Source organism: Monomorium pharaonis, unplaced genomic scaffold, assembly GCF_013373865.1.
Source record: "Monomorium pharaonis isolate MP-MQ-018 unplaced genomic scaffold, ASM1337386v2 scaffold_541, whole genome shotgun sequence".
NCBI classification, from domain to species: Eukaryota; Metazoa; Arthropoda; class Insecta; order Hymenoptera; family Formicidae; genus Monomorium; species Monomorium pharaonis.
This window is the reverse complement of record NW_023415848.1, coordinates 1-22,949: the sequence shown is the minus strand read 5'-3', so window position 1 is coordinate 22,949 and position 22,949 is coordinate 1. Positions and strand designations below refer to the sequence as shown.

General features: G+C 33.8%; 3 protein-coding genes and 1 non-coding gene across 4 annotated transcripts; 3 read left to right on the top strand and 1 right to left on the bottom strand.

The window, feature by feature from the left end:
- The first annotated feature begins 571 nt into the window (after positions 1-571).
- LOC105840023 (protein artichoke) lies at positions 572-9,278 on the top strand. The gene is made up of 9 exons (XM_028194418.2): positions 572-1,720; positions 2,135-2,841; positions 3,656-3,980; positions 4,259-4,525; positions 4,930-5,083; positions 5,867-6,079; positions 6,370-7,132; positions 7,542-7,924; positions 8,175-9,278. The coding sequence occupies exons 1-9, from the start codon at positions 608-610 to the stop codon at positions 8,684-8,686; spliced, it is 4,437 nt and encodes a 1,478-aa protein (XP_028050219.2). The 5' UTR covers positions 572-607; the 3' UTR covers positions 8,687-9,278.
- Positions 9,279-9,348: 70 nt separating this feature from the next.
- LOC118648610 (26S proteasome non-ATPase regulatory subunit 7-like) lies at positions 9,349-11,190 on the bottom strand. Its single transcript, XM_036294940.1, has 5 exons — positions 10,997-11,190; positions 10,744-10,836; positions 10,464-10,642; positions 10,062-10,265; positions 9,349-9,978 (listed from the first exon to the last, which is right to left on the bottom strand). Exons 1-5 carry the CDS (start codon positions 11,169-11,171, stop codon positions 9,667-9,669), a joined length of 963 nt encoding a protein of 320 aa, XP_036150833.1. The 5' UTR covers positions 11,172-11,190; the 3' UTR covers positions 9,349-9,666.
- A 148-nt stretch (positions 11,191-11,338) lies between these two features.
- Positions 11,339-13,370, top strand: LOC105840016 (inosine triphosphate pyrophosphatase). The gene is made up of 3 exons (XM_012686721.3): positions 11,339-11,573; positions 12,640-13,205; positions 13,244-13,370. Exons 2-3 carry the CDS (start codon positions 12,641-12,643, stop codon positions 13,255-13,257), a joined length of 579 nt encoding a protein of 192 aa, XP_012542175.1. The 5' UTR covers positions 11,339-11,573; position 12,640; the 3' UTR covers positions 13,258-13,370.
- Positions 13,371-16,712: 3,342 nt separating this feature from the next.
- On the top strand, positions 16,713-22,910 carry LOC105840021. The gene is made up of 10 exons (XR_004965348.1): positions 16,713-16,871; positions 18,225-18,263; positions 18,704-19,000; positions 19,076-19,216; positions 19,292-19,468; positions 19,573-19,715; positions 19,785-20,155; positions 20,729-21,056; positions 21,168-21,789; positions 22,028-22,910. It is a non-coding gene; the product is annotated as an uncharacterized LOC105840021 (transcript).
- The last annotated feature ends 39 nt before the right edge of the window (positions 22,911-22,949 follow it).

Below are 22,949 nucleotides of genomic sequence, written 5' to 3'. Positions count from 1 at the left end.
GCTGTTATCATTTTCGTAATGAGTCTCTTACTTTCAGTGTACAATGTTATGTAGGAACGACTTGACAGTTTGTCACGGACGTAAAGGAAATTAGGAAAGCTTGAATGTTCTTATGTATCATATTGCTCAATTTAAAAATTATAAACTCGTAAAACGCACAATCTAATTAAATAAAGAGCTAAATTCAGTTTTTTCTAACGTTCAATTTTTTATTTCTCCAAATCCGTATTTGTCCATTTGTGTGCAAATGCACGCATATTTCAGAAAATGCGGAACTGGTGCTCGTGGTCGTAAACTACAGTCCCAATGCGCGATGGTCAGGCCGTCGGAGGGCGGTGGACTTCTTATAGTCGGTTGGCTTCTGGCACTCCGTTCCATCGGTGCCAGTGCCCAGTTAGATCCGGATTACGGATGTCCGCTTCAAGAGAGAATACTCCCATGCAGATGTTCCACGCGCGATATGGAGGTTCAGATATGGCAAGTTTAGATCAGATACATGATTCTATAGAATTAGGCAGACAACATTGAATGCTATACAAATTTGCGTAGGTGTAGCCACAGCGAATTACCAAAGGTATTGGAAGGTCTACAGGCAGTGAGTCACTATATGGATCGACCGGTAGACGAGCTGATTCTGGAGAATAACAATTTGCCTAGTCTGCCTGGCAAGGTATTTGCAACTTTACGAGTTTTGCGCTTAATGCTGCGGAACAATCGTCTCGAAAGAGTGTCTTCTGGCTGGCTAGAAGGCCTGCATGATTCCTTGCTGGAACTGTTTATCGTCGAGCCCGAACTGCGATCTCTACCTGTGGACAGTCTGGAAAACTTACAGGGTGTTGAGGCGATGACACTGCAGAGTCGCGTGATGAAACGACTTCCGAAATTCTCTGGTCTACCGAAGCTGAGATACCTTCAGATCAATTCTCCGGCTTTGCTAGAACTCGTCCCGAGAAATTTCCGAGATGTTCCCAATCTAGAGCAGCTGCACATATTGGGTAGTCCGAGATTGGGTAGATTAGAGGCCGGGCTTCTTCGAGATCTACCTCGTTTAGAATTGATCAACATTACTGATTCCGGAATCCATTGGATTCATCCACGGGCCATGATCAATTTACCGGAGCTCAAGGAACTCTCGTTGGTTGGAAACGCTATAATTGACGCTGGTATGGTCGGTCGCGCGTGCATGGATCTTCCATTGCTGTCGGTGATACGTCTAGATCGAAATCGCATCAATCGCCTTGGCGAAGGCTCCTTCGTCGATCTTCCTGTTTTATCGCGCCTCTATCTGTCACGCAATCATATCACCGAGATATTTGCCGGAGCTTTCGAGCGGATACCAGTTCTCAAATCCATAGACCTGAATCACAATTTGATTCATCGTATACATCCGGAATTCTTTCCGCAGCGGACGGGAAATGCGTTGGAAGAAATGTGGCTGATCAACAATGATCTTAGTCACGTAGCCGAGATACGATCCGTGCTTGAGGCTCTACCAAGACTAAAGTTCCTAGATGCCAGTCACAATCAATTGGAGGAAATACCCTTCGGTGCTCTAAGAGGCCATCCCACTTTGGAGAGACTTCATCTAAATCACAACAGGCTGGCATTTTTGCAAAGAGAAACATTCACAGCGATGCCAGCGCTCAGAGAACTCAGACTGAAGAACAATTCTCTGTCAAACCTGCTGGAGGCTCCTTTCTGGAATTTGCCAGCGTTAAAGGTAAAGTGCTTAAATCAGTTTAATTCCTTAAATCCTTAATTACGGATTTTATACAATAATTTAATTTTTTCTTTAGTAATTATTAATTTTAAATTTATGGCAAATTCGGTTGGGTGCACCAGTGCGCACTGGTGCGCCCTCCTCGTTCAGTGTTTCGTATTCTGTTGCCTTATATTTAGAATGAGAAAAACTAAACTGTACTAAACGAGGGAGCACTTAGAGCGCACTAGTGCAATCCAACCGAATTCGCCATAACTTTTATTAAATCTTCTAATAAAGATGTCCATAGAACAATCTAAGAACGTACAAAAATTTTCCATAGGACGTTCTAGGAATATCATGTGTTGTCTAAATAATTCTCTTTTAAAATTTAATTAAATACTTTACTTTTACAATTATAATACGTGATTCCAGGGTCTGGATCTCTCGGAAAACTATTTCCGTCACATAGAACCACGGTTGTTCGCTAATCTGCCAAATCTCCGACGGTTAGATCTTAGCGGCAACGCTATAGGACTTATTGAACCCGAGTCTTTTCTGGGCACACCAGCGCTGGAACATGTCAATGTCTCCGGGAACGCCTTATCCGTAATTCATCCTATGACCTTTCAACACTTGACAAACTTATACGAATTGGACATCGGTTTAAATCGTATGCTGGAAGTGGTGCCTGGTTTGCCGAAGGATATTGAACATCTTCACATGTCCAAGAATCGTATTGTCGCCCTGCCAACCGTGTCCTCTCAGGATCTAGCTCTGCCCGCTCTACGATCATTGGATTTAAGCTCGAATGGGATTGAGAGAATTCCGCCTGGTACCCTGGCTAACTTGCCGAACTTGAAAAAATTAAATCTGGGATACAACACTCTGAGAATCCTAGACGATGGAGTTTTCGATGGGCTGACAGGTTTAGAACAGCTGGACTTAAAGTGCAACCGGCTAGTCACATTGCACGGACGAAGTTTCCGACCTCTAAAGTCGTTGATGGATGTGAATCTTCGGGGCAATCGAGTGGAGGTTCTGCGACCAGACATTTTTCAAGAGAACACAAGATTACAAAGAATTGACTTGAGCAGAAATAATCTCGCACAAATTCCTCATGCCGCCTTCGCCAGTACCAGGTAAGAAATTATAATTTTAATAATACAATATTAGTAAATAATAAAATATGTGTGTAGTATATTCCTACGATATCTTATGTTATACGATGTGATGATATATTATTTGTTGTTTTTATCACGTGCATGTATTAAAAAATACTTATGTAGAAAGTTACTATCAAAATTTATCATTTATTTTAATTAGTAAAATTTAGAATATATTAAATTTATAATAATAATAAAAATAATTTTCTACTCCTCTGTATATTAACTTGCGATCTCGTATTATAGTGGAAAAATAGTTTCACTCGTAGTTATTTGGTTGCATCACTCTTAACTTGGTACCTAGAAAGTTCTTCGTGCACACGCTAATATCTCTTTCTCGTTGTTGTATAGCAACGGCCTGGCGTGTCGACTAATTTGACAGTAATTTGACTCGAGTTTATATGCGATTTTATTTAATCTCGTCCATCAACTTTAACTTGATTGCGTCGATCAAATGTAAAGCATTTTTTAAGGCTTGCGCTTTAATTTAAATTAAAAATTAATTTTAATCTAAAGCACAGATAAGAATTAGAAATCTAATGTTGATTAATGTCATTATAATTCTCTCTCAAATCCGATAAACTTATCAATATTCGAGACATGCTATTTGCGATTAGACTTAAATTTATTGTAATAAACAATTCGAGTACAACATTTAGTTATTATAAAAAAGACGGAAGATGCTTTGATCTCTTATACATCTTTAAATGTCTTTTGCACTTTTACTGTGATAACTAAGATTTGTTTAAATATTCCACATCCGAAACGGTAACGTCAATGTCAATTACAGAGACCTTCGTGAACTGTACGCATCACACAATACTTTGACCGAGTTACCCGGATCGCTGCACGGCTTAACGGCTCTACGGGTCCTCGACTTGAGCTTCAACAAGCTGAACATCCTATCGCCGGAAACTCTAAGCAGTTTGTCGTCCTTGTTAGAATTGAAACTGGTCAGAAATCATATACGGGAACTGCGGGAAGGTGCATTCGACGGATTGCCCCGACTGTCCCTGATTGATCTCGAAAACAACGATCTCAGGGTGATCGAGAGAAACGCGATCAGAGCGTTACCGGAACTGCAAGCTGTTCGACTCGGCAGGAATCGATTACAGGTAATAATAGTTTCACGGCCATTCGCGGTTGTAGAATAATAATAAATATTTTTCAGAATATTTCTAGATGAGATATCTTTGATATTTATTTTATTAGATGTACATACAGATAAAGAAAAATTTGTTATCGTAAAAAGATTGTAAAATTATGTAAATAACTTATCATCTACATATTATCGTTTAACTTGTATATTTCAGAAATTAACTTTAACTTTTATATTTTAGAATGCATTGAGCTAAATAACTAAGAATCTAATATAGTGTACATGATGTTGTAGTCCATCCCAATTGGCGCTTTCACCGAATTACCATTGCTGCAGAGTGCGGAACTTCAGGAGAATCATATCCAGGAAATAGCCAGTAATGCTTTCATTAACGTGCCACACTTACTTTTCCTTAATCTAAGTCACAATCGCCTGCCGGACTTGGAATACGTCGGTCTGGACGGTCTTCGCTCGTTAGAGGTTCTTGATCTCAGTTACAATCGATTATCCAGAGTTTCTAGCGACAGTTTAGCAGCTATGGAGTGGCTAGTGGAACTAAAGGTATACATAATAAAAATTCCAAGATTCTATCAATTTTAAAAGATGAAATAGATAGTTATCTTGTATTTTAGAGTATATTTTATATTTTTTAAATGTCTTTTTGCATTAGTAATTTAAAAGCTTTTTACGTTAGTAATTTAATAGCTATAACAACTTCCGAAAGATTTGTCCGAATTAATCTGCAAAATATCACGTATAAAACAATGAGAGTGTGAGAGCGTTTGCTAATAAAGAAAAATACTTTCTCGTCGAGAGTGAAACTCCTGTGTGAACCATGGTGCGAGACGAGCCGTTCTGCTGGCGGAGTAATTATTCGTATACCTGCATCGTTAATTAGGGAGATAGCTGAACCATTTTACATAGCCGTCGTAAGGCTGTAAAGCCGTTTTCTTTTCTGCATGCAGATGGACAACAATCGAATTTGTGCCGTGCACGGTTCACCTTTTGACGATATGCCTAGATTACGGGTATTGAGCCTACGAAGCAATCGAATGACCGCGATTTCTGAAAACGCCTTCAAAAGATTGCGATCGAACATCGCTGTCTTGGATATCGACGGTAATTTAGAATATTGGTTAAATTAACTCTTTCTATTAAATTATATTAATTTTTTGTAAATATATAAAAGTTAAAACTTGATATTTATTCTTTGATATTTGAATGGTTTTCCAAATTTTTTGAAAAACATTAGAAAAGACATTCTTAGTAAATTGTTTGCAAGTTTGTGTAAACATGTTAAATGTTTATACAAATTTGCAAACAATTTACAAAATTAATGTATCATCTTATTGTTGCTATAAAATTTAAGATGCAAGGTTATCTAAAACAAACAATTCGAAAATGTTTTTAATCTATGTAAATAATTCTCGTTTAAACAATCGAATTAAAAAGTTAATTTTTGCAAAAAAAACAGTAACATTTTGAAAAAACAATTCAAATTTTTTGCTTTTTAAAACTTTCTTAATAAATCTTAAAATTGTTACTTGATTCAAGTTTTAGATAAAAAAAATATTGTAAACATTTTCTAAAATTTTCAGTCAATCAGATTAAAAATTAGATAAATTATTGTAACATTAATTTGTATAAAACGTTAAAAACATGTTTAAAGTTTTGTGGACAATTTATACATTAACAAAAACTTTTATAAATCCCTTTCCCTTTTTCTTCTTTTATTTGCTTTAAAATGATTAAAAGATATATCAAAAAATAATAGTAATTTATTTTGAAAGTAAAAATTTTTTCTTAATTTTTACTACAAATTTATGAAAACATTTCTCAATATTTATAATTTGTTAATATACTATTTTGTATTTATATATTTTTCTTTTATTTCTGAGAAAGGAAATCCATTATCCTGTTCTTGCGGCATGCTTTGGCTGCGAGGTTGGCTGCAGCAGTCTTCCTCAGAAGGTCCTAGATGCGCTGATGGCTCTCTTTTTAAGGAGCTCAGATTATCGCGACAAGATTGCCAGCGTGAAAGATACGTGGAACCAATTCCTCCAGGCTGCGAGGCTGAAATGATTAATGTTGCGACGCCTTCGGTTTCTTCCTCTGGTAAATTATAAATAGTCCAAGTAAAATAATTTAATTAGCAGATTAATTAGCAACCCAGAAAAATTAAAACATTAGTAGCTGAAGAATTCTTGCATTAATTTTGTTTATCTGATAATTTTAAGTGCACTTTAATTATTTTACATTACTAATTCTGGTTACCATTTGTATATATAAAAGAAACTTTCCTTCAAAGTATATAATACTCTTGAATTATATATTTGTTTAAAATTTATAAATTAAAAAAACAGATTATAACTTGTAACTTATTAAATCACATTGAAATTTGCCAGCATTTGGAATTACAGAAACGGTACCGTTGTGGATGAATCTAAAGGATTCCTCGACGCAGAGACCTTCCGTTTCTCAGGACTCTGACTATTTGTACCAGTACGTAGATTATCAAGACAACGGAAACGATACAAGCACATTGCTGCCCAGCGTGTCTGCCATCAGCACACCTACCCAGACCGTGAAGATCATTCACCCGCCACCACATACACAAAAGCATCAAGTGCAGAAGAACGCCACGTCACCAATAAAAAAGAATCCTGTGCCACCGTCGGCCGCCAGCTCCGGCTTCACCTTTTTTGGTCTACCTCTGCCAAATTTGAATTTTAATTTGTGGGGATATTCGGGCAGGAAAGCGGAGAGAAAAGAGTCTCCGTCGTCGTCGTCATCGTCGGATAGACCAGGCCGAGGACGTTACAGGTCCTTCCCACCGACGGAACCGGAAATTCACAAAGGTGGTTTCATGCCTTTGCCGCGCGGTCAAAGCGGATTCGTGCCGATTGCCGATCCTAGATTGAAGCATGAGAAACATGCGAAGCATGACAACACTTCGAGATCGTTGAATATTAGCAGTGCACCAATACAAGAGGAACATCCCCGAAAAAGTGGAAACAGCACCGTGACTAAGATGGAAAAAACTGTCTCCAAAACCGGAAAACCGCGGACAAGTTTCCGAGAAAGAGAAGAATTACCAACTGCATCGACGAACGTTCGATCAACCGGTTTTGAATCTCAAAAGATTTCACTCGATGTCAATAAGACCAGGTAAATTATTCAAATTATTTTTTCTTTTTTAATGCAATCTTTTTAACACACAGCCCGTCGAGATGACATTTTCTAGATTGTTTAATCATTAAAAAGAAAGAATTTTTCATATAATTTTTAAAACAACTAACAGTTTAAAATATACATAATGTATATTTATCTTTACATTTTAATTAAAGAATTTAAATAAAGAATAAAAATAAAAAATTAAATTTTAATTAAAAATCTAAAATTTAAATGACTTCAATGATAAACAATCAAATGACAGAAGGAAGAGGCAAAAGAGCACTACTAGTTCTCCGTGTATTGTACATATATTTTATAATCAACAAATTTCAATTGCTTTAAATTTAGCTGTCATACCGATATTTTTGCTTTCATCTAATTATTTTAAATGTTTCTCTGTTAGCCTTAATGTATCAAACGCAATAAAAAGTAGCACGTCGATAATCGTTGTGGAAGATTCATCGCAAGAAGCTTACGAAACATCGGTGTCCACCGAGATTTATGATGGCGGAAGTTTAGAAGTAAATACAAAAGATACTAAATTTATAGAGAAGCCGCAGATGGAAATTGCTAATAGAATAGTTTGGACTACACCAAAAGTAATAATAGAGGAAACGAAAAAATCTATGATTGCCAAGGAGACTGTGACTACAACGATGGCACCATCAATGGAGGTAGTACCATCGAAAGAAACCGGATCCAAAGACTGGCACTTTGAATATGAAACATCTGAATATGAAAAAGATTCGATTCTGGACAGTACAACTAACTCTTATGAGGATTTTGGTAAGTTTATAACATCTTAATGGATTAATAAAATTTGATTTTAAAATGTTATATAGGTATATTTCATCAAATTTCTTCATTCTTACGTTTGTAATTAAGTTTCTGTTAAAATAAAATTTGTTTTAAATTAATCAAGAGCCAATTTCTTATTAATTTGTACTAAAATTTAGTTTATAAAAAATTAAATCCTTTATATCAAATCATAATCCATAAGAAACATTTTACAAAAATAATTACTTATTTATTGCAGACAATTCGGACATTGTGACAAAAGTGGATGCGGAACCGATTCCATACTTCTCAGCACCCACAATGATCTCTACGTCAAATCTACGGCCCAAAGAAACCACAACTGTTACTTCGAGAGGGACGGAGGCATCCGCTCTATCTGCGCTTTTGATTCCTGGGGGACAAGTACCGTTTTCGGGACCCACAGTAAATATACGTCCACTTGGCAGATCTACGATAACCAAAGTTGCCTCGCCGTACATCAGCTACAGTGCCGAGCAATTCAGGGAGAAACAGAAGTCAATCGCTGCTCAGAAAAGCGAGATTGTCGACGAGACGACGACCGAAAGTCAGAACGAGGCGTTCGTCATCGACGATGAGGCCAAAGTGATAAACGACAGTCCTTTCAACTGGTACTTCCAACATTACAACGATACGAATTTGGAACCTTACGTAGGTATAGCTTACAACGCTGCCGAAAAGATCGACGCCTATCCATGGTTTCTCTTGCTTATTTCTAGCGTTTTGATATAGAAAAATTTAAAGTTTGTATAGCAGGATTCTAGATAATTTTTAAATAGACAGATTAATCGCTGACTCATACGAAAAATCAAATATACTTGTAATATTTGTTAATAAATGCTGTAGTACATGGCTGTTTTAAATCACCAATCATACACGTATGTATGTACAATCATGTTACGTATATGATTGAAGAAAGTTATATTATCTTAGAAAGTTATATATGCACATTATTCCGCCCAAACATGCACAAAAATTGTACATGTACAAAAATAACACATTTATATATATATATTTTTTTTTGCGATTTGTATATCCTTGTTGAAAATGAGTGTAAGTAGGAAAGCATTTCTATATCAATGATAATTTAATAACACAATATATAAGTAAAAGATTATTTTATTATTAATGTAATATTTTTTCTTAATAGAATGACTTGTATTTCCTAAAAAATACATTATCTATATCTATCACACATGTTAATTGAAACATAATTTTTAAGCAACATGCCTAAAGCGATTTAAAAAAGTACATCAATTGCTTGTTATTATTTGAATAGATGAAATTGCAAGAGAAAATAAATAATTGTGTTTCATATAGAGTACTATTATTTGTATTAATGTTAATTAAACATTGAAGATATTGTAAGGATTACAATATTTTGCAAAAATGTCTTATTCTATAAATTTCTTGATATATTTATTACATAATTTATTAGACTCAAAATACACGCAGAAATGTTGAGTTATCATTTATGTTCTCTCTTGCGCTTAATATATTAAAAACTCACAGTATTACGCCTAACCAGTTCGGAAATCAATTTGCTTGTTTCTGATACATATTTAAACTGTTTTTATGTCAATATTTATAAGTGGAATATAATTCTGTACAAATAGTGAACAGGTTTGTGTGGACTATTACACAGAGTCATTAATTGTCCTCAACTTTAACAGTCTCAATCTCGTAACTGAGCAAGTTTAGAAATGCTCTGATCACTGACTTTTAGTTTTCGCCTTTTCCTCACTCTTTTTTTCCTCTTCCTTCTTTTCTTCCTTTTTCGTATCCTTCTTCCCATCCGTCTCTTTCTTCTCAGCGTCACGATTGGTCAGTTTATTGTTAATTAAATTGTGCAACGCCACTATGGACCTAACCAATGCCGCTAGATATACAACGAGCATCTGATCGTTCGTCTTTACATATAACGAATCGACAAAGCTACTTTGAGTCATGTCCGGTAATAAATTAAAGATATCCTGAAGCTGATAAACAATTTGATGATTTATAGGTAATTTTCCATTACCAACCTATAAAAAAATATTTAAGTACATTAAAGTAACAATACAACTTTTTAACAATATTAACATAAAAACTGTATTTTAATATATACCTGAAGCAAATAATCTCTAATTTCCCGGATTTGTTCATGAAGACCTTTCAAGCCAAGTAATTGATTCGTGATTCTTTGACTGAGGGTACCAACTGTAGTATCTTTGATATCCCGTAATAAATGCTCTACTCCAACCTCTTCCGCTTCTTCAGCTCCGATTTCACTTGGAATATGCTCGAAAGTTTTGGAAGTAGGAGAACCATCCTGTAAATAAAATTCTTGGTAAGCCTCGCATTCATTACGATAATCTCAATCCTCTCTCTTCTAGATCTCAAAACAATGTCCAGTAATTATCCACATTGCTCACTTGAGTAAATTATCAATAAACATAAAGCTCCAAAATTTTTTCATATTTTTTTTCAAACAAATATTAGATAATAAATGTAATAGATGTAAACTCACATCGTGTACTTCTTCAACTGCTTGATATGCCTCGGTAGGAAGTCCAAGATCTTTCGGTTTGGCATCGATAATCACCAAAACTGAATTAGGACAGTATCTTCTTATTAGCTCGTTGATAGCAACATCATTTTGGTGTAACTTAGGCCCAGTATGGTACCAACCAACTACTTTCTCACGAGCTAGGAATCAACATAGAATATTGCAATCAGAATTCTTATTCCAAGTAAAACCCACCAAATTTGTATGAATTATTCATAATCGTCTTTTAATTCATCTTTACCGTTAACTTTTTTGAACATTCCATACATATTTTCAAGATAATCATGGTCAAGAAACCACACACTTTTGTCTTTGTCATCCTCATCGAAGGGTACTGAAACAAGCGTTTTTCTTTACATTGCACTCAGCTTCAAAAATAAGAACTTTTATTCCTTGTGCATTTATATATTTATTAATAGAAGCAGAATGAGGCTTAACTGCAAATTGACGTATAAAACGTATTTTAAGAAATATCGTAAGCATGTTTTCCTAACCTGCAAAGCTGTTAGACACGTCGAGGATTCCCTTGGCCCTCCAGCAGCCCAGGAGAACACCGACCACTCTCTTTTGATTTCCGATTTTCCCCATCCGATTAAAATGGTCCACCACGCTCAACAGCACCAGCGGGTGGACCACAACCTTCGTTGTTACGACCTCTTGACTCGGCATTTTTTGGACGAACCTGACTCGACACACATACACCGCTATGCTACTGACATTACTCTAGTAGCCACCATTCACTCGGAGGTTACAAGAATGGCGTGTTGATTGTCAGGTTTATCGAAGCGCCATGCGCGGACGAAGAGGAAAACGCCAATGGTTTTATTTTACGATATATAAAATAGTACAAAATAATTTTTTATACGTTGAAAATAAAATATTATATTATATTTAATTGTTCCCTATTATGAATAATAAAGCTATTGATCATTTGATTAATGAATAAGGAACATGTCTTGCCATTCATCTGAGTGAAGTTGGCTAACTTGCTTGAAGAAGCGACACTGCACGCAGGTACACATACAGTGAATCTGTTGGTTAGGAACGATAGGAGTGACGACAGGTTTTAACGTGAGTACTCGAATTAAAAAGGTAATTTTTTTTTTCTCATATCGAGGAAATGCCCTACAAAAATCTATTATTCGAATCCATTACATTCACATTATTTCAAAACCAATAATAGTAGATCTAATCGCATCAAAGTGAATAACGCGTGTGTCAATACTAGGTATGTAAACAAGTTTAGTGCAAAGGTGCCAACCTAAAACATGTAAAAAACGCGCGAAATCAAAAACAAATTAAATAACGAACATATATCTCTCTGCAATAAATAAAACTAGACACCATTACAAACGCGCGTTTCGCGCGCGCTACTTTACTTTTTTATTTTTACTTTTTACAAATAAATTACAACGATAATTGTACAGATAACTATACAAATTTTGACAGCTGTCAAAATTCAATCGCAATGACAGCTACTCTCGAAATACGAATTAAGCACAGCGAGAGAACTACTCGGCATCGCGGAAAAGCGACGACAATAAATTTCGAGAGATGCGAGCAATCGACTTTACATGCATTTTTTTTTAGATAGGATAAAATAGAATAAAATTATTTAATAAATAAAATACGAAAATATCATTTTAACTTAATTATTTAACTTAAGAGGATGCTGATATCATTATAGTTTTCTGACCGAATAATACGATGATAATACACATGCATACTTATCGCCAGTATCTCCTTAATCTTTGGTTATTCTTATTTATTTAATTAAAGCTATAGAAATCTAACGTAAAATATTGTTTTATTAAATTTTGTAAAAAATAATTAAAGCTGAAATAGTGAATTTATTTTTATAATATAAAGTACACTAAATTATTACACAATAAAATGCGCAATATGAATATTTTTTAAATATTTGTTTTTCTGTTTCGTAATAACTTATATTTTTTATTGGAAAGATCTTTAAAATTATTTTTTATAGAATTTGCTAACATAAATTTTACAATATGTTAGTTGAAAAAGAGCTAATTTTACAGTAGAAAAGAAATTTTTTAAATGACGTAATACAGATTAAATAGATTTCAGATTAAAATAATATAAGTGCCATACTTAACACGTCTGTTTGTTGCAGAATGTCGCTGCCCATAGTATTTGTGACGGGAAACGCAAAGAAACTGGAGGAGTTTGTCGCTATTTTGGGAAAAGATTTTTCTCGATTATTAACGAGTAAGAAGATCGATCTACCTGAATATCAGGGCGAAGCAGAGGATATATGTCGAGACAAATGTCGAGCTGCAGCAAACCTAGTGAAGGGCCCAGTGATCATTGAAGACACCTGTCTCTGTTTCAATGCGCTGAAGGGTCTTCCGGGGCCTTACATTAAATGGTTCCTTGAAAAACTGGGCCCTGAAGGTCTTCATCAGATGCTCTTTGGATTTGAAGACAAATCAGCAGAGGCAGTTTGCACGTTTGCTTACTGCTCCGACGAGAACTCTGAGGTTCAATTATTTCAAGGTCGAACTCAAGGTACCATTGTGAGTCCGCGAGGTTCCAGGGATTTCGGTTGGGATCCTTGTTTCCAGCCGCTGGGCTACGATAAGACTTATGCGGAACTATCGAAGGAAGAGAAAAACAAAATTTCTCATCGCAGCAAGGCATTAGAAAAACTGAAAGATTTTTTGCTAAACAATGAGAAGATTTAATTAATAAAAAAATTAGTTTTATACGATAAATTAAATGTAAAAAATAAATATAATTAAATATAGTATAATAAAATTACTATCTGTAATAATATAGTAATACTCTAACTTATTTATATGATACGACATGACGTAATAAAATTATTGACGTTCTTATGATCCATTTTGTCTTTTTTTTTTTTCAGGTTTTTTCTCTTTTGAGAATGTCTTGCTCCACATTTATAGATAATTTTTCAAAAATTTTTACAGTTTTGCATTAATCAATAAATTACAGACACACTTTATAAATATTTACATTAATCTTATAAAATCCGTTTATACCGCTTTGTAATCGAGATAATCGTTATATTAATGTGATCGCATTTATTACGATTCTTTTTAATTTCGAAGAATACGCAACGAGTACGCGTTGTTTTGTCTTCACGTTATAATTTACGCTGTGACCTATAATGTTAACGTTCGATATCCGTTCAATTTATCAAAGGTGATTCCTCTCTAAAAACAACGCATGTATTTCGATGTCTTGTCACAGTGATAGTCGTCGGACAGCATATGGAACCACTTACCAACACCCTTGAAACTATTGTGACACTTTACATCTGAAAATCTGATAACTTTAATTTTAATAGATGACACAATATGCTACTCGACAATTTCCTTCTTACAAATTTTACGTGATGCAACAAATCAAAATATGAAACCATATATATTTTAATCATCTGGTGGTAGATATTGTTAATCATGTAAACCGATACCTCTCATACGCAAGCACTCATAATTATAACTGTAAATCATGTACAATAATAACCACGACAAATCAATACCACTGTTCAATTGTTTTATTTGCCAATGACGCGGTTACATATGTCGTGTGAGTGGCACTGAAATAAATGCTATTTATACATATTATAATTAATGAGATATGAATAAATAAAGTGAGTTCATAAGTCGATTAAAGAAATGGTATTAAAAATATAACATTATTTAGAATATTAATTAATAAATTCTTTATGAGCTATGTGATTTTTATTGTAGGCATTAGTAAATGACGCTAATAATTTCTGTCACAAAGATTTTTGTAATACTGCTAATAATTGATAATAATAGTATCTCGCTTTATTGAAAAAATTAAACTAGTTACTATCAATAATGGAATTTACTGACATGGATAACAAATAATTAAATTTATACATTAATTGATACAAAATTAATACCAAAATATACAATATTACACATACATTAATTTTTGTAAAATGCTACTTAAAAGCTTTATTTAATATCGTGAAATTATAAAATTATAATATTAATTATTCAAATATATTTTTTATTTAATTTGGTAAACAAGAAAATGTCGTTATGTTTGATATAATATTCAACAAAAATAAATCTTTGAATATAAATAATTATTATCTACAACAAAACTGTTTACCAAAGTAAAATTACAGATAAGAGTAATTAATAATACAAGATATCTTGAAATTATCGAGTGCTCTTTTAACAACAGATTTTTTGCCTAAATTTAAATTCAATTTTTTTATAGCGAATATAAAGTATCAATAATTTCTACATTAATAAAGTTAGAAAAAAAACATATTTCATGATCCTATCTTATTAAATTTTACAAAGTTAAATAAATACTACATTTATGAGTTAATTTTTTTATTCATATTTAGTTAACATCAACTAAATTGACTGTTTACATATTTACAATTAGTATTTTCTTTACCTATATAAAATTATCTAAATAAAAAAATGGACTTTATTGTTTCTCATATCATTAAAATGTATATTTCTTCTTTATTTAAGATAAAGGAAAGTGTTATTATAGAGACGTTATAAGTGTTATAAATGTTATTATATAAGAATAAGTATGTATCCTTAGCCTCAACCTCCAAGTTACAAATTTATTTTAACAGGAGAATTTTTCAAAGTGACAGTTTTTAAACAGTTGCACAGATCAGAAATAGGAGTTTCAATACAAAAATTACACAAAACTATAAGTTCAAAAATTTTACAAGAAATTTGGTTAATTATTATTATATGAGTATTTTGTTGTACATTTTTATTTTTAGATGTTGATGCAAACTAAAAGAAAAATATATATCTTACAAATATATATCTACATATTTTGTCAGATTAAATTATTTGAAAAACTCTTGTTTTTAAAAAATAAAAATTTAGAAATAAAAAATCTAAATACATTGTTTTTATATTCTAAATTACGTTTTGTTTAATTGTAATATTATAAATTGTCTAGATAAGACAATTTTATCTGTATCTAGATACATTTAAATTATCATTATATATACTTTATTTAAATAATTTGAAATATTATATTATAATATTATTATTATTATTTTAAATAATTTTAATTATTAAGTTATCTAAATGCACTGGTTAAAACCAAACAAACTATAATAAGACAAGAAAATTGTAATAAATTGTAATAAATGATAACCACTTTTGACATTTTAGTTCAATTTAAAATTCACATTAAAAAAATGTGTCAATGAAAGGACATTTTATATTCCAAGACACTCAGTATAACACAATGAGATGGCAGATATACTTTGTGCACATTGGTGTGTTGTTATACGTAAAAGCGCTGGTAAACCACGCAATCGTTTTTGTTTTTTTTTTTTTGTTTTATCAAACTTTCGGTGATTATTTATGCGATCAATGGAAAAATTGTTCAATTATTTTTTCGATAATTGCTTGTGATTATCGTAATTAATCCAGAAACACGTTACAAAAAAGTCGCCTCAAAGAAATTAAATTTGCTACAACACTAAAGTACTAAACTTTATCTTCAATAATTGATAAACGAAAAAATAACCAAATTGCTTCTTAGGTTCTATATTTTACAAATACATTATCTATTCTTCCTTATCGTTTCTACGTTAACAACAACGTTTTTATATTTAATATAAAATTGCAATGCTATTTCTCTAATAGTGAGTCAAATTCTAAAATCAACGCTTTTTTACATATATATAGCCTGCTTATTTCGATCTCGCTAAAGATCTTTTTATTGAGTAACCACTATTTCTCCTGACACTTTTGTCCTCATTATTAATATCACATCGTTATTAATATCTTTGTAAAGTTGGCCTCTTGTAAAATTTATGCTCTTTTCAATGCTCTTTATTCGACTTACAGACTTATTACTGCTTTTATCTCAATATGCCGACTGTTTGGAATAAAGTATTTAACAGTTTCTCTTTTCCGGTGCATTATTGAGAGCAGCGATGCATGGCGTGTGCATAAAGATAAAATCGTGGAACTCAGATCTGTGTAATTTAGGCAGAAAGAGACAGAGAGAAGCAAAATATTTTTTCAATGAAGAAGAAACTGACGGTAAAGAGTGTCAATCATGATAATCTGACGTGCAAATTATTTTTTAATATACATGCGTGCATTTTTAAAGTAACAGTTGCAGTGGGGCTTGATGCCCGAAAGGGGTTATCTTTATGATTACCGGCATGATTCTCTTCTCTTTCTCTCCGTAACGTGTAACACCCTTTCGGCGCGAGGTTATCGGTTTGTCCGCTTTTTTCGCATTTTACCGGCAATTAGAGAATTTTGCGACCTATAAAAGCGGGAGAATCCCGCGTTCCCTACCAGTCTTACATCAGGGGCCACACTATGATGAATGCCCTTACTGGTAAGTCGTTCGGTATCGAAGAAGTGTTTCGTGCTTCGAATCTCGCGCTTCGACAGAGTTTGTCTCTTTTTTTTCTCTCTCTTTCTTTTGCAACTCCCGCGACAAGTGCAATGTGCATAATTGTGAGAAATATAGGTGTCCTAACACTCCATTGCTCTCGTATGAAGCAAACGCACAGTTCACATTTGATTCTTTTAATTGAATGTGGCTTATTAAAGTTGACGCTGAACCGTTCTAACTTTTCATTTACAATCTTCTAGTCTAGAATATATTTGCATAACTGTTCTTTTTTCTAATATAATTTTTGTTAAGAACTTTAAAAGTGTAATGTGATTTATCTGAGCGCGGCGCTTACTGCGAGAACAATTCGTACAATTGACGCGACTGTTGCTAAACTGCTTTAAAAAAAAACAGTTGATGTTACATCCTTTGTATTAATTTGATGTAACACAGACTATATTTGTTATTTTCATTTTTTTTTAATTTTAACAATAATCTTAAAATGTGATCAAAAAAACTATGTGACAACATCAAATTAAGCAATGATACTTATAGGCGCAACACTACATACAATACATTTATGGAATAAAAGTAATAAAGCATTAAGCCTTCCTTATCATATACGCGGATTATGCTTTAAAAATTAAGAACTGCAAATTGGAGATTAGAATTTAATCAACCTGAAGGAAACGGATTAAAATTAATTTATCTTATTAGTCAATTCTTCAAAAATCGTTAATTCAAAATTCTCAATCTCTAATGCGTAGTTTGATATGGGCTTAATTTATCTTCACATCGATTGCTCGGCTGTCATCTATTCAATTGTTCTTAAGTCACAAAGATTTTCAGTTTTACATTTTTAGAAACACTTTGAATTTAAAAAAATTCAAAAGCAGTTAATTTAAATTCCGGTAAAAAATTGTTTATATAAAAACGTTTATAAATATATATATTTTAAAAAATGTCCATATATGTATGTTTATACTAATTCTATTTCTTTTTTAATTTTTGTTTGGTGTAAAAGAGTAATAGTTATACTAAAAAGACAAAAACTAATTAAAAGGATAATTTTCACATTGTTTCTTTTACAAAAAGTTAAGTATGAAAAAATGAAAAAATTACCTATGTAAACCATATATATTTCTTAAATCATAAATAATTCAAGTACTTCTTTAATTACTGGAGTTATTTACATTTTTGTAGCTCAGATGTATGTACATTAAAATTTTACAATTACTTAAAAAATATATTAATTCAAATTTCACATTTTCTAGTAACTGCTCTTTTCATATATCTTAAAAAGTTTTAATGCATAATACATTATATTACACTATATATAAATTGTGTTTTCAGTATTACTGCTGTGCCTAACGGCCGGGTATGCGTTACCAGGTAAGTTTTACTTTTCTTATTTAATAACAGAGAGAAAAAAATATTTGTCTTATCTCAAATTTTGTTTTTTATGTTTAACATATAATATCAGACTGTTAATTAAAATTATTTCTTTGGAAAAAATCAATTATTTTTTAAGGAAAAAGATGCATATTTGTTATATTATAAGGAATTATTGCACGTAATGTAGTCCGATTTCAATGATTTAATAAAAATAAAATTACTTTGATCTTTCTTTTTCTCAATGTCATAAATCATTATAAATAATTAAGCATTATTTGGTTTAAATTAATTAATAAATTTTAAGAAAATAGAATGGTTTAATCTGTGTTTACACAGAATGTTTATTAAAGTAGAATTAATTAAGGTTATTACTAGTAGAACGTGAAATTATAATAGATAAGTTAATTTGTACATTTTAAATCGGTATAATATTTCAGTACACTTTCCTGCTGAGAAAACGGTTATTTACAATTACTATGCCGACGTGAAAACTGGGGTTTTTGAACCAACGCATTATATCTCCCAATTCAGTCTCGCAGGACAACTTCACATAACGAAGGATGTCAGTGATTCGACTTTAAATAATGCCTTACGTCAAATTGAACAACGTAAAGTATGGCATGTACAATGGCATGGTTACCATGTCTCAGCCGGCCGAAGTTCTTCATGAACTCGGAGAAGCCGCACAAGAAATCCAAGAGCCGTTCATGATCGTTTACGACGAATATGGCAAGGTAAATATCCGAATTCTTAACGTAACATAAATTATTCCTGGCGATTTTATCTGCATGTTGAACATTCTATTTCAGTTCCAAGGCATCAAAATGCCGGAAACAGAGAGCGGTTGGTCTAGAAACATCAAGCAAGCTATTGCCTCGATGCTGCAATTGGATTTAGCTCATATACACATGGAAACTCCGATGAAACCGCACGCTTTCATCACGCAGGAGGTAGGTAACGACTGATGGGAACATCCAGCAAAAGCGTGTCTGTTTCAAAATGTTCTCTTTGGTTGTTACCACTAGAACACTATCCACGGTACCTGCCAAGTCGCCTACGATGTTCACCCGAAGGTCGCATCAAATATGGAAAACGTCAACGTTTTCATGGTCACTAAAATGCACGATATGAGGAACTGCAGCCACTTCGTTCAGCGCGTCTTCGATCACAACGAATGTGAGAAATGTCATATGGAGCCTGTGGTAAATTTCTATTATTTTGCCTTGAAAGGTTTCTTTTATGGAATCTTTTATTTAAATTCTAGCTAAACTAGATTATAATTAATCTATATTTTTTTTTATTTCAGGATGACGTGGTTACTTCCGCCAATAGAGTCTTCGAGATCAAGCAGCAGGATAATGACATTCTCATCAAGCGTCTGGTTGCTCACTCAACTATCGTTTATTCCCCTTGGAATAGCCAATCTGATACTCACTATGTCTCGACTAAGTAATTATATGATCATTATCGTACCGTACAATTGCACCGGCGATCATATTAATTTATTTGTTATTTCAGCACTACTTTGGATCTGCATTCCGTAGTACAAATGACGGAAGTTCCTGTGTGGCTGTGAATGTTCAGAATGTGCCTATTATTCGTGACATTACTTTCAACAACCGATAGGAAATTATGCTTCCCACGCTGCCGAAGATCTCACTCATGGTCGACATATTGTGAAATTGGACACGCTCATCCCTAAACTTAAGAAGATGTTGGTCGAAGCTGCTGATTATCTCGAAGAAAATCACTTGGAAGCCAAAGAACCCGAATGGAAGCACGGGCAAACATCAACAGGCTGCAGCACTATGAGCTACATGGATCTGGGTTCGCTGGAGCAAGTTTACATGCCATTCAGGATCCAAAGACCCCAAGGAAGTCACGATGAAGTGAGTAATATTTGATTATTTCAGACTTTGTGCTATAACAGAGTTAACTAGCATTAAACAGTAAAAAAAGATTTGTTACAAATAATAATTAACACTAGACTGTTTATTTAAGTAAATACAAATATATAACGACGTACCAATTGCAATCGATGCTGCAATTGGTACTTAATAATCTTTTACATGTAAATCTTAAATACATTTAAATACCAAACACAGTCAATCTTGAAGTTAGAAATAATATCAAATTAGAATTGATCGTCAAGTTCTTTACAGTATTGTAAGATGTTTATAGCATCGTTATTAACAATCAAATTGACGATTAGTTTTAATTTGTAAATATTTTTTAGCTTTAATTTATGGTTGTGTTTAAAATCGAGTTTGACCATTGCATTGTTTAAATGTGTTTGGGCGAGCAATAAACTAAAAAGGTATTTAAAATTTATATATAAAAGATTATTAACCATCAGCCTCGACGTTGGTGTTTTTTTTTGTTATTTGTTAATAATTTTAAAGCAACGTAATATAATCACAATTTTGCCTGACGTAAAATAAAAGAAAAATTGGGACTTAAAGGAATATCTTCTTGCGAATGATTCCAACTGTGGGCACAGCCGCCCCCAGCTATTTTGTACGAATGTTGTCGTAAGCATAAAGTCAACGAAGATACTGCTGTCGCAATGTTGATGAAATTGCCGATGCATGTCAAAGTACCATCTGAAGGATTACTTCTGGAAATGGAAGACCTGTTAAAATTCGGTAGCACTGTATCACCGCTTGTCAGAAAGACCAGCATCCTCTCCTTCTCCATTTTGATTCGCAAGACGTTTCATGCATCAGCAGAGCGATATCGTCAATCCTCTTCTGGAAAGATATCTTCACCGTTTCCTCGATCATCTTAAGAGTAATTATCTATACTAAGTATTAAAAGCACGCAGCAAAAGTGAATCTTATATAATGTAAAGTACAAATATACATTTAAAACGCTAATCAATCCTTTTCACAAATGTTTCAGATGAACAATCATACGATATGAAAATGGTATATCTGATGGCAATAAAGAACGTACAAGTCGGCAATATTGAAAAGCTTTTAGAACCAATTATCCGTGGCGAACTTATGATATCCGAGAATCATCCATATCATATTCGCGTTCAAGCAATCTGGGCCATCAAGAAGGCAGTCGCCGACAAAGTCGAGTACACTCATAACTTGCTCTGGCCTATTCTCGTTGATGTCAGTCAACACTACCTATGAGGCTTGTCGCTTATGATGTCTTAATGAGCCAAATGCCAAACATGCAACGTATGATGAACATTTACTGGCTCATGAATTCTGAGCGGAACAACCATCTGTACAACTATCATCTTACTACCCTAAAAGGACTAGCTAATTCCGTTGATCCTTGTCTTATGCCAGTTCGCGAAATGGCCAGGAAGATTTTACGTTTCACAGCAATCAGACCAGTCACCACTATGCTTTCGTCTAAACAGTTTGTTGACTATACAGATCCTATATACGAATACGGTGAATCCCTGAATATCGCCTGGGTTCTCGACGAAATGACCGGTATGCCACAGGCTGGATACTTCGAAAAGCACATCTCGGTCTCCCGTAAATCCGTCGATAAAATTGGCGTGAGTAATACACCAACTTTGAAATAACTTCGTGACACCCGAAATATTGGCATGTCTAGCAAAAATCTTTAAAAATGAATAAAACATTTTATCGATCTTTCCCAGATAAAACAAAAGTGAAAAATTGGATCAAAAGATGTCTTAGCCCATTTAGACTTTGTGTTGTTTAGATTTAAATTTCTTTAGAATTTAAAAATGTGCATATGCGTGCAATAGATTTATTTAAATTTCTTTTTAGATCTACTGGAATGTCTATGGCCTTGATGAAATGATGAAAGTGGTTAAGAAGGAATTGGTCGGCACCACAGTAGAAAACCTCAACAACAAGAACGTACAGAACATTTTACTCCGCGCCGCTCAGGACATGCCAATGAAGAAACTCATTCACGTTGACATCTGCATCACGCTGAACGGTCTCGTCATCATTACACAACACTTGGATCAAAACACCTTCAAAAATATGTTGAACGAAATGCATCAGCTAAAACAGATAATGACCGCCAATTTCCAGGATATCTTATACGAGACTCTTTACGAGATGCAAGTGCCCACTGATATGGGTTTGCAGGGAGTTTTTAGTACTAAGATACCTCAATTGTGGTCGCTAAAGTTCAACAACGTTTATACCGAGGTCAAGAAACCGTCGGTGAATATGAAGTTCGATGTCGACGCTCGCATCTGGAGGCATGGCGAATACGCCATGTCAATCTATAACCCGATTGTCGACGTTTGGCACTCAATTCGTCGCGCCACTGTCCAGGACACCGTCGTACCTATGCAGATGAGCGTCGGTTACAATCACGAAGCGAAGAGCCTTAAGATCAGCATGCCGAGACTGCCGGTCAATAACTATCAGTTACGGGAATACGGTCCTACGCGAAAAACCTGGTGACCGTCACCGAGGACGAGCAAGATGTTCTCAAGACCTGCTGCGCTACCTGCCATCATCACACAGTCGTCACCACCGGCGAGAAAAAGAATCATCACGTCGCTATGGATTCTAAAGATGTAGGCCTCAAATACAGCATGTCAATCTTCGATTGCGAGAACGAGATGACCCCGATGACTACGCCCAGGAATGGCAACGTGTGCTCTCCATGGAACACAAGAACACCTGGTAAGTAACAAATAGAGTGCAATCTAATTTAATCTATCGCTAT

What these genes read in the sequence shown, in the direction of transcription:
- LOC105840016 (XM_012686721.3), top strand. Translation starts at nt 12,641, where the DNA reads ATGTCGCTGCCCATAGTATTTGTGACGGGAAACGCAAAGAAACTGGAG.
- LOC105840023 (XM_028194418.2), top strand. Translation starts at nt 608, where the DNA reads ATGGATCGACCGGTAGACGAGCTGATTCTGGAGAATAACAATTTGCCT. An exon ending in CGCTGTCTTGGATATCGACG is followed by an intron (nt 5,084 to 5,866) that starts GTAATTTAGAAT and finishes TTTCTGAGAAAG; the next exon opens with GAAATCCATTATCCTGTTCT. An exon ending in TAACTCTTATGAGGATTTTG is followed by an intron (nt 7,925 to 8,174) that starts GTAAGTTTATAA and finishes TATTTATTGCAG; the next exon opens with ACAATTCGGACATTGTGACA.
- LOC118648610 (XM_036294940.1), bottom strand. Translation starts at nt 11,171, where the DNA reads ATGCCGAGTCAAGAGGTCGTAACAACGAAGGTTGTGGTCCACCCGCTG. An exon ending in CGTGTCTAACAGCTTTGCAG is followed by an intron (nt 10,837 to 10,996) that starts GTTAGGAAAACA and finishes CGCTTGTTTCAG; the next exon opens with TACCCTTCGATGAGGATGAC. An exon ending in TTAGAGATTATTTGCTTCAG is followed by an intron (nt 9,979 to 10,061) that starts GTATATATTAAA and finishes ATTTTTTTATAG; the next exon opens with GTTGGTAATGGAAAATTACC.